Source organism: Dermatophagoides pteronyssinus, unplaced genomic scaffold (genome assembly GCF_027571235.1).
Source record: "Dermatophagoides pteronyssinus isolate colony J.1.1.1.1 unplaced genomic scaffold, Derpt_VIB-CSIC_2022.12 sq0009, whole genome shotgun sequence".
NCBI classification, from domain to species: domain Eukaryota; kingdom Metazoa; phylum Arthropoda; class Arachnida; order Sarcoptiformes; family Pyroglyphidae; genus Dermatophagoides; species Dermatophagoides pteronyssinus.
The window spans coordinates 1,299,927-1,311,838 of record NW_027461533.1 but is presented as its reverse complement, the minus strand read 5'-3'; the positions used below and the strand labels follow the sequence as shown (position 1 = coordinate 1,311,838).

The 11,912-nt window shown below is 29.1% G+C and overlaps 2 protein-coding genes across 3 annotated transcripts; both read left to right on the top strand.

Moving 5' to 3' along the window:
* Window positions 1-1,663: 1,663 nt before the first annotated feature.
* ECSIT (evolutionarily conserved signaling intermediate in Toll pathway, mitochondrial) lies at window positions 1,664-3,204 on the top strand. Its single transcript, XM_075821250.1, has 3 exons — window positions 1,664-2,441; window positions 2,509-2,749; window positions 2,814-3,204. The coding sequence occupies exons 1-3, from the start codon at window positions 1,734-1,736 to the stop codon at window positions 3,116-3,118; spliced, it is 1,254 nt and encodes a 417-aa protein (XP_075677365.1). The 5' UTR covers window positions 1,664-1,733; the 3' UTR covers window positions 3,119-3,204.
* Window positions 3,205-3,283: 79 nt separating this feature from the next.
* Window positions 3,284-9,736, top strand: LOC113794582 (uncharacterized). Of its 2 annotated transcripts, none has more exons than XM_027344702.2 (6): window positions 3,284-3,637; window positions 5,064-7,820; window positions 7,877-8,998; window positions 9,070-9,249; window positions 9,319-9,353; window positions 9,423-9,736. In XM_027344702.2, exons 2-6 carry the CDS (start codon window positions 5,196-5,198, stop codon window positions 9,550-9,552), a joined length of 4,092 nt encoding a protein of 1,363 aa, XP_027200503.2. In that variant the 5' UTR covers window positions 3,284-3,637; window positions 5,064-5,195; the 3' UTR covers window positions 9,553-9,736. The 2 variants fall into 2 exon arrangements, with proteins under 2 accessions (XP_027200503.2, XP_075677270.1); XM_075821155.1 differs by lacking the exon at window positions 3,284-3,637 and adding an exon at window positions 4,717-4,972.
* Window positions 9,737-11,912: the final 2,176 nt, after the last annotated feature.

Here is an 11,912-nt window from a genome sequence, read left to right as displayed (position 1 = left end):
GTCGAAATATGATCGATGTATACCAGCCAACCGACCAACCAACCAACCGACCAAACACACACGAGCAGATAGAGAAAAAGGACATACAAAAAATGATGATGATGTAAGTGATGAACGAATGAAGAAAAAAAAAGTTGATCAAAAATCATCAAAACCAAAAATGATCATCATTTGAGCATCGATGTTTTTGTTTTTATAACCGAAAATATGTCTGTTTGAAAACAAAAATTGCTTTAGTCTGATCATCATCAATGGATTTTTTGACAAAATTTGCATTCAATTCATATTCGAATCTATTTTCAATTTTGTCAATTATACATACACACACATCTGAATGATAACCCAAACTGAATTGTTTTGTGTGTGTGTGTGTGTGTACATAACGGATTTCATAATATACACACACAAACATAGCTAAAATGACTGGCTGACACTAGTTGATTGTTTGTTTTTGTTTTTTTTTGTTGAAATCATCAATGATAATAATCAATATTCATCGTCTAATGGCAAAGAATCTCAGCTAGCTAGATGGATGGATGGAAAACTCATAATTTTAATGGAATGATTGTTTTGTTTATGAAATTTTGATCATTAATATTTTTTTTTCTTCTTCTTCTGAATTGTATTGTCGGCCCATCGGATCGTATCGTTCAATTAGATCATTTTTTTCAGATGAAATCGAAACTATCACCAATAATAATTATCCAAAGTATTGGAAATTTCCCGAATATTTCATTTTAATGGCTTTTATATAATGATCATTAGCATCATAAATTGATTTTATTTTATGTGGTGACATTATAACTACCATGGAATACCATTAAAATAGACCAGAAATGATCGATATTTTTGTTTTCGATCACCATCAGAATGCATCTGGTATAATTACTTTTTTTAACATTATGAAAGATTCAACAAGTTGATGTTGTCTATCCATAAATATATTGAAAAAGGATGAATTTCATCGTCAAACTGATCATCATCATCATTGATTTGGTAAATATTTTTCCTATTTTCAAACATTATTATGAATATAATTGCTATATTAATCAATAACAAAAATTCAAATGATGATGATGATGATGATGATCACCAGCAATAAAAATCAATATAGTAGATCATCGTGGCCATTTATTTTGTATGCCATTATATTATAACCAGATTAATGTTTTTTTTTCCAAGATTGCCAATAATATCACTAATGACTTCTGTATTGCCATTGGAATTGCAAAAAAAACCATTTACCAAGCCAAGAATTGACCCAAATCAATTATACAAGCCAAAATGATTGACAAAATAAATAAAAAAACCTATAATGATAGTTATTTAAACATTTCAATTGGATATGTAAAATATCAATTTCAAAACATACATAATGATTTCCTTGTAAAATATATTGAAAAAACATTGAAATAAATGTTTGATTGCAGACAGGATGATGATGGATCAAACAAAACAATTCACAATATTTCTATGGTGATTTCCATTTATGGAATTTGTTTTTGATTTAATTTCAATAATAAAATGATAATGTTTTTTAATCTATTGAATCAAATCATTCAATAAGGATAGTAATTTCAGAGGAAAAAGTGTTCGAAATGGCTAACATACAAAAAAAAATTTCGATACTATCGATGAATGATAAAAGAATCGATAGTGGTATCCTCATGTTTGTTTTCATTGAAATATTTTGAATCACATGTTTTGAATCGAATTGGAATTCAAATTACAACATGTCTTCACGTATGTTATGTAAAATTTCATCAAATATTTATCATTTTTTACAAAATCCACGATTTACAACATTTTTAAATCAAAATGCTATCCGATCTATGGCATTGTTTCCACCAAAAAAGAAAGAAGGTGAAGAATCACCCGGTATTCGAACAAAAGAATTGGTAAGAATTCGTGATTTTTTCAATGAAGAAGGTCTCAAAGCAGATTATGATAAAAAACATTTCGTTGACACAATTGAAGATTTTAATAACATCCGTAAAATGAAACGTTTTGGATATACCGAATTCATCACTGCTGCATTGCCGGCAATGAAAGAATTTGGTGTTCATAAAGATATCGATTCATATAAAGCCTTGATGCGAGTTTTTCCTAAAGGTGCTTTTGTTCCGACCAGTAAAATAGCTGCAGGATTTTTTGCACATTATGTTCAACAACAAACAGCCCTTAAAATTCTCATACAAATGGAAGAGAACGGTATTATGCCTGATAAAGAATTTGAATCAATCATTATCGATGCTTTTTCCAAATATTCATTGGTATGGGAACGTTGTGCTCGAATGACTTATTGGATGACCAAATTCAAGAATGCTAATCCATTTCCATTTCCCGAGAAAATACCTACAGATTCTTTAGAATTAGCAATCGTAGCTCTTCGACGTATGACATTTTATATTGATCCACAAACAGAAGTTTATGTTTATCGCGTAAGTAACTCATTTTATTTATCTTACTTAAAAGTTCAAATTTTTTTTTCACCATTACTCTTTGTAGACGAAACAAATCGATGAATCAGCCGAAGATACTTGGATGTGTTTTGCACAAAGTGATAGCCAATGTAAATTAATTGAAGAATTAGATTTGGAAAAGTATCGTTTATCTGTTGATGGACCATTTCAAGTATGGGTTGCATATAATTCTATTTCATATTTTGTTCTCTATGCTCGAGAAACAAGAGTCAAAGAAGATCGTGATCTAGTTGAAGAATTTCTAAAATCTGAACAAGAGATTAATGGTCAGTATTACTACTTGATCTTTTGATGATGAATGATAATTTTTTTTCATTTATTTAATGATAGATGTCTCGAATATACCTTTATCCAATTTTGGCTACCTGGATTTTGAAGAAGGCATTAATCCAAAAAGTAAAATACATCAACAAGATGATGGAACAATATTAGCTATTGCTGCTACCGGTACATCTAGTCAAGAATCTTTATTACTATGGCTTCGTAAATTGGAGCAACATAATCCTCGATTACGTTCTGCGCCAATTGTTGTTACACCGAATAATTTTACCGAACAAAAACAATCATTAAATGAAAAGACTGAAAATAATTTTCAGAAAAATTTCGACTATAATACAGCAGGAAAAACAAGATAAACAACAATTGGCTACTTATGAATTGTTAATAATCGAAAATAATTTTATTTTAATTTGTAAATAAACTTGTTGATTTTGAATTCAAACTTCAAATTTTTCGGATTTTTTTTTTTTTTTGATTATTCCTTTAAAATCGATTGTATCGATACTGTTTCCCAAAAAAATATTATTTTAAGAGAAAAAAATGCAATTGTAGAAGCATTAACGAATGTTTTCGATTCACATCAGGTGATCAACATTAAACAATGCTTCTACTCTTTATGTTGAAAACTGTTGGATCTAGCTCGAGCACAATCATCATCGAATCCCGAAAGCCGCTTCGAATATGCCCGTTACATAGTCGTGAACAATTTTTGTGTCATCGTTATTGCTTTAAAATGTTTGTGTATCTATTTTGGCTTACAACTTCATCATCAAAATCTATGTTTTGTTTTTCAACAATTTTAATTTTTAACGATTCGTAAAAAAATCACATCGTTTATATGATTATTTCATCAATTTAAATTTTGGTAATTAAAGGTAAATTTATATTATCTGTTTACTTTTTGACTATTACGATCGTATTAAACTTAACAGCTGATTTGTGTGTAAATATGTTTTGCTTGATTCAATGATGTAACCTTTATTTTGTTCAATTTTTCTGTACGCCTATTATCATTAGATAGCTTAATTTTTTTCTTATCAACAAAAAAAAATTCAATATTTTTCGGATATTTTACCTAATGGTATAATATTTTGAATCGAAAATTTCAAAATACTCAATGTTGTTTTTTTGACCTACTCGAATTTCGATAGATTAAAAACATAAACAACTAAAATCGAGTAGCCTCATTTCTAGCTGTCAATAACTACCTTGAACAGCATAACCATGCATAAAGGTACTGTCCGGTTTTGTCTTCTCGTTTCTGGCGCGCAATATATTTGTGTGGCGTCTCTGACACAAATATATCTTCATATATGACCTCCTGTATATACCTTTCTGTCGTGTCAAAGTGCATTATACCTTTTCGGATTGTAACAGGTTGAATAAAAAACATTTGTCATCATCATCAGCTATCTTTATTATACCTAAAAATATAGATTTTTAAAAAATGTTTATGAGAGAAAGTCAAAATGGCTCATTTTTCATGATGATGAACAAAATATCCACAAATAGCAATAATGATGAAATTCGGTATCTATGCGTTATCCATCCATAATATTATATGACCAATATAATACAAACACTCACATCACATAGAAACCAATGAAAAAGACTCGTCTTTCAATATTTGAAAAAAAAATTGTTTGGAATATTATTGGATTGTATGTGATGATGATGATGATGATGATGGATGTGGACGTTTTAGTCGGCTGTGCGTGCGTGCGTTTATACTTAAGTATATCCAACATATACAAACACGCATTGACTCACAATATTTGCTTGCTTTCTCTCTCTCTCTCAATGCAATACATATTTGAATGTATATCTCTGTGTGTGTGTGTATATGTTAACATGCTTTTCTCAATAGCTTCTCCTGTTTCTGTATGTGCGAGTAGTGCGTATATTGATGTATATTTTGGTCGGCCATTTTTCGCTATTCCAAACAAAATTATATGGAAAAAGGCTAATAAAACTGATGTTTTTTCCCTTATTGGTGATCCTTTTTTTAAAATCAATTAGAAAAAACGCCCAATCGAAGAAATTATCAGATGAAAAATTTGAATTATAAAAATTTTGACCATATGTGTTTATGTGTTGTGTTTGTTTTTTCAATTTGGCGCCATAAGTTAATCCGCATGTCTGTTGTGTAATCAAAACACAACATCTTAACAACAACTTTGTTATTAATCATTTTATATTCATGAGATGATGTAATTAATTTTTAAAGTTTAAATATGCAACCATCGTGTTTTATTATTAGATTCAAAATTTATATTTTTTATTTTTTTTATAATTTTACAGATTTATATCTACCGGCATAATGTTATAATTTAATAAGTGATTACTGTTTTTTTTCATCACTTTCTTCAGCTTCCAATCAATCAATTTAACAAAAACAAAAGCCGACATTATTCTATACATGTTAAAGAAAAAATGCTAATTGACGACGTTGATACGGCTAAACTAAGACGTACATTAGATCCTGAAATTACCCATGGAATTTGGTCGGCAATAATTCAACTTTCACTTAAACAACATGATAATGGCAGCGATGGTATTGGATGTGATTACGATCAAGTATTGGTTGAACAAAAATGTTTGGTTGAATATCTGGTGGAACATTTTTCTCAGTTAGAGAATTCTGAAAATGTTTCAAAGTCAATCGAAAAAGCTATTGATGAAGGTTTGATTCGAAAACAACGAAATAAATCTGCTGAAGATGGTCAATTGATGGTGATGAACGGCAATGTGAATGATAGTGAGGATCATAATGTTGAAAACAACGAAATCGAATGTTTGATTGGTTTGCCTCATGAAACGGTAAAATTTCCATCACATGATTGGTATTGTTTTGAATGTCATCGTATAAATTACAAAAGTAAAACCAACAATGATAGTAATGATAATGAAAGTAATGAAACTTGTTCATCATCTCTAATACTAATTAAATGTCAACATTGTTGGCGTGTTTATCACCGAAAATGTGTTCAACAAGCAGTAGAATTTATTGATCAAATAATTCCTGAAAATGATCGCATAAATTCTAGTAATTCTTCGAGTGAAACATTTACCTGTCCTGTTTGTTTATTAATTCAAAAATATTCATCTTTTTCAGTTGGATCTCGTCATTTTGATCAAAAAGAATTCAATCAAATTTTGAGCTATACTTACACTCGATTCAAAGCAAAAGCATCTCATCAAATATCACATTCCTTACTAAATATGAAACAATTATTGTATAATACAACTTCTATGTCATCATTAATATCATCAAAAATAATATCTTCTTTGCCATCATCGTCCACATCTTCATCAGTTTCAAGTCAAGAAATGAATGGTGAATCATCATCAGAAACGAACAAGTACAAAAAATCAATTATTAGTCCTAAAGATTTATTAAATCAATTGGCAATGAATTATCTTTCATACAAACCTGTCGAACTTGTTGATATTGAAAAATATTTACAAGATTGTCAATATAAAACTATTGGAGAGTTTTTGGGTGATTGTCTTACTGTCCGTCACATGTTAGAAGTGGTTGTTTGTTCACAATCCGAACAATCACCAACCGTACAACGAAGAATACGTGATGCATTATCACGTATGCTTGAAGCTACTAGATATGAATTAAAAGAAATGATTGGTTGTGTTGATTGTTATCGTAATTCAAATCGTCAAAACAATAAGTTATGGTTTTGTTGGCCTTGTGATCCGCCACATATGTTGGTTTTTGCTAAGCAAAAAGGCTATCCTTATTGGCCAGCCAAAGTTATTTATCCACGTAACAGTGATGAAATTGCTGGTTGTAACCAATTGGATGTAAGATTTTTTGGTTCGAATCATGAACGTTCATTGATTGACAAAGCAAATATCAAAGATATTAATTCATCATTGTCCGAATTAAACATACTGAAACCAATGCCATCGCTAGATAAAGCTCTACAAGAATTACGCGCATATAGGGAATTATTGGAATCAACGGATGAATTGAAAAATGAAACACATTCATCGCTTTTGAAAATTAGTGGTAAAAAAGATGAAATTCATTGTGCAAAAAATAATTCCGACAACAAGTGCAATTTAAAAAATGGAGATGAATCAATTCGACGAACAAAACGAAAAGTGAAATCGAAATTTTTTCGGCAAGCAATTAATGAAAATGATGATGAGGGTTGTTCCGAAGATCTGATGACTGAAGAAAGCAACAGTGTGATTGAAGAAAATAACATCGATGAAGATGGTGAACAGACTGAACACGATCCTAATTCTCAGTCAAATGATTCGAAAATAAAATCCGAAGATAATGCTACTGATGTTGATGATTCTACTGATGATAGTGAAGCTGAAGATTCTACTGAAACAAATGAGAAAAATATTTCAATAGAACAACCAAAGAAAAGAGCTTGTGGCAGACCTAGAAAATTTTCATCATCATCAAGCTTAATAACGACACAATCGATAGGAAAAAAACGAATGAAATCACCAAGAGAGAAAACATCACTTTCAACAAAAAATCGAATCCGTAAGAAAAAAATAATATACTCGCCAAACTATAATTCTCGTCCGTCCGACAATAATAGCATCGATAGTTTATCAACAAATACTAGTCTAGAAACATCATCAAAACGTGGCCGCAAACCTAAACTATTTCATTCACCTGTTGTTAATCATCAAATTCTGTCTTCCTCAAAATCATCTGAAAAAATAAAACAAACACAACGTTTATCACCTAAAAAATGGACACAGAAATCAATATCGACAGTCAAACGAAATAAAAATGAACTTCGTTGCTTAACATCTACCTCATCATCATTAAATAAAAAAGCAAAATTGCCGCCATCATCTCCATCTAATTCTAATAATTATTCACCTAAATATTCGAAAAAACTACGAGAAATTGAACGTGAACGACAGTTGATTAAAGCGCGTAGAAAATTGTTAATGAATGAAGTGACAACACCTAAGCATGTACCACCGGTAGTTGCGACCAAATCAATTCCACCCAATTCGATTTTATCATCAACATTATCTAAGCCATCACCATCAATTCTAAATAAGGTTTGTTTGTTTTTTTGCTTTCTTTTATTTTGGTGATTAATTTTCTATTTTCATAGGTTCTAAAAGCCAATTGCAATAAATCTATGGAATCAAATACTTTGGTTTCTCTTTTATCACAAAATTCAATTCCTAAAATTATTAATAATTGTGGACAATATTACAATAATAATGCTGAGTCTTATCAATCTACGCATGAATATGTTACAATCTCGAATGATTATTTGATAAAATCAGAAAAGACTGATAACAATAATAAAAATGACTTGATTCAAAATTCGACTGATTTTGCAACAAACTCTCAGAAAGTATCGAATCCACCAAGTAGTTTTCTTAAACCTTTAAACAGTGAAGGTGAAACTGATGAAGATCGTATCACAGATAATGATTGTGGTAATGAACAAAATACTTCACAAATAGATGAAACATCCAAAAATGAAGAAGTACATAATAATAATGATCAAAACAATGTTATTAAACAAAATAATTCTACTGTGATGGATGACGATGACGATGAAGAACCATATCTTTATGATGACGAACAATTGGAAGATCATATAAATTATTATCTTGAGTATGAAAAAGCAAAAAAAGATGAACAGCAACGACTGAATTTGAGTCATCATCATCATCAACAACAAATTTTGTCTGATCAGTATCATCAATATTATCCAATAAATCATTTACAACCAAGAATGATGATGCCGAATAATTTGATGGTAGATCGATCTAAATTTGCTGAAAATTTTCCACACAAAACCAATGGATTTGTAAATGAATCACCATTTTCAGAACCACCAAAAAAATATATTGATTATTCGCCAGCACAAATTTATGTACCAACAAAAAAGAATCAAAATCTTGTCAATTCATATCTTTTTCATGTAGAAACGAACAATCAAAAAATACCTCATTATCGTGGCGATTATCTAGCACAATACATATTGCAAAAAGATGAATTTGAACCGGAAGATATTCAGATAAGTCCACGAAAACGTGGTAGGCCATCAAAAAATGTTGAACCATCATCGTTTGAACATTCACAAAAAGCACGTTGTTTGTTGGAAAAAAGTTATCTTCAAGATAGTGCCTGTAATCGTGCTTGTTTGACGAATAGTGTTAAAGCATTTAAAAAATTTAGAGAATTTCTTGAAGCACAAAGCAAAAATGAAATTTCAAAGGTTTGTAATTTGATTTTGCTAAACATTTTCATTTATCATCATTTTTGTTTTTGATTGAAAAAAATTTCTAGCTCAAACGAGAACTTGAAGAATCTAAACAACAAGTATATCGTTTGACAAATAAAACAACAGAATTAGAAATGATTGTTAAAAATGAGCGTGATCTCAATAAACGATATAATCCAGCGGTCATCAAACAAATGGAAGAACGTTATAAACGAGAAATTTCCCAAGTAAAACGAAAACAATGGGTATGTATTTTAATGATAGATTGATGATTATTTTTAATTTTTTCTCCTTTTGTTCAACAACAAAAATAGTGTGCATTGTGTGAAGCAGAAGCAAATTATTTCTGGTATGTAAAATTATTCTTATTTTGATTTTCTAATACTAATTTTTGTTATTGTTGTTGTTAATTCTATAGTTGTTTCAAAACAAATTATTGTTCACCAGAATGTCAACTAAAACATTGGAAAGCTGGTCATCAATCGGAATGTACAAGAAATAAGAATAATGGCAAAATAAACAATGATAAAGCAATCAAAATTGAATAATGGCTATTTACCTTAATTTTCATGCATATCATTATAAGAAACAAATTGATCCATTTGGGATGATTTATAAATTAATATAAATTTATATAATTGTAAATAGAAAAATTCATTGATTGCAATCATTAATTAATTATATGAAAAAAAACAATGACAATAAAAGGATATCGTTTTTTTGTGTGTATAATGGATATAGCTAACTATGAATTTTATGATGAAAAAATTGTTCATTACAATTACTGATTAGAATTATTTTTTAAAAAAATCATAATTTTGTAATTATTTTATTTAATTATTCATTTGACCATTTGTAATCAATTTCTATGAACATTCATTCAATGAGTTTGTATTTTTTTGTGTTTTTAATTATTTTTATAATTAAAAAAATTATCAAACGCTAAAATCAAATGTTTATTTTTTTTTCGACGAAAATTTTTTCAACCAGATGGCAGTCAACGTCCATTAAATTCGAACGAATAATTCGGTATTCAAATGATCAGAACGAATCAACAGCTTTTTAAACCAAATCGAGTGTTGAGGGGAAAAAAGGTGGAAGATGGTAAAGCAAAAGATTAACAGTAATAATCGAAGAAAATATGATTGCAAAAACAACCAACAACACCAAGAAAAAAATCGATTTATTTCTTTTTTTCGAATATTCGTTTTCTATGATTAGGTTTTTGTTGTTGTATAAGAACATTAAACAGAGTAAATGATAATAAATGTCTCTTTTTTTTTATCCTTGTTGTTACTTATTATTACTTCAAGAATTATACAAAGAAAGACAAAGATGATGACCACGATGATGATCAAAAAAAAAAAAGATTGAGGCTCGTTAGATTTGGATAATAAACTATCAGTATAATGATCTTGCCCGGTTTACTTGATATGAAAAGCCTCAAGAATTAATCTTTATAAATATTGTTTTTTTTTCTCAATAATTTTTGTTTTTTATTTTCGGATGACGACGATGATCATGATCTTCAATCTTAGGATTGTTTTTTTTATTTACCACAAACTAAAAAAACTGTGATCGTCATTTTGATAACAAATAAATTATCTTCATTACCTGATGACCAAAATTCATAGAAAAAAACAATCGTTATCAGTAATAATTGATAAATGATCACCATGTTTGGCAATAATAATAATGGCCCAGTATAGTAATGTAGGCGTACATTTTTTCGTAACCTGTATTGTTTGTTTGTTTGTTTGTTCGTTTGTCATCATTTATTGTGCAGAATAACAAATAAAACGAAAGAAATGTCAAAAAGTAATCATCAGAGGCTTTAAAATAATAATAATCTTTCTTGATAAATATCACCATCACCACTACCAACATCATTTACTTGTAAAAATCATTTACCTGAACTTGTGGATTATGTCAAAAATCAAATAATCCAAAATAGTAACAGACAAAAAAAAAAATTTAAGCTAATGATGATTATAATCACAATGGTTATATGACATGAAAAAGAAGAGGAGGATAAATAAAAAACAAAAGGGGCAGAACATTGAAAACATCATAATAACATAGATTAAACATATAAATCAAAGTGGTGGTGGTGGTGGTAAGCCGGCCTTAACTAACAACTAATCTGGATTAATGATAAACATTGAATGTCGTATATATTCAATCATTGCATTTTTATCTTCTTTTTTTAAAGCGATAAACCTATGACCAATGGCCACCAGAGAAACGATAACATTTTATATAACACAAATGAGTATTTTATTCAAAAAAAATGCCTTGTTTTTTTTAAAGTCAAGGGAAAAAAATAAACTCAATAAAGATAAGAAGAATCTGAAGAAGAAAAAAAAATCAGATACAATTTGTGATTTGATTTTGATTTTCAATCCAGTTACAGCAGCAGTTATTCTGATGATGATGATGATCATAAATGATTATAAATACTGAATGTCCTGCAAAATAACAAAACAGTATTTTTGTTTTTTGTTTTTTGTTGTTTTTCGTTCAAAAAAATTGGATCAAAAACGATTAAACAGTTACTATATATTTTCTTTTCTTCCTTTACTGAAACCACCACCTACTACAAAATATCAAACATCAGTTCACAAATTCTTCCGTTGAACATATACAGATATAAATCGTTCAATGTTATCCGATGTGGCAATTTGTATGGCTTGGATAATAAATTAACGCCATTTTGGTCATCATTTAAATAAAAAATCCGTTGATCATAATCATCATGATCTTTCGGTGAAGAGAGGAAGAGAGAGATAGAAAATGGTTTGCGGCTATGTTATCAACAACAACAACAACAACAGCATCAATTTAACAATGTGGATTTTAAATTTTTTTTATTTCAAAAATAAAAAATAAAGAAAAAAAAGGATTTTTC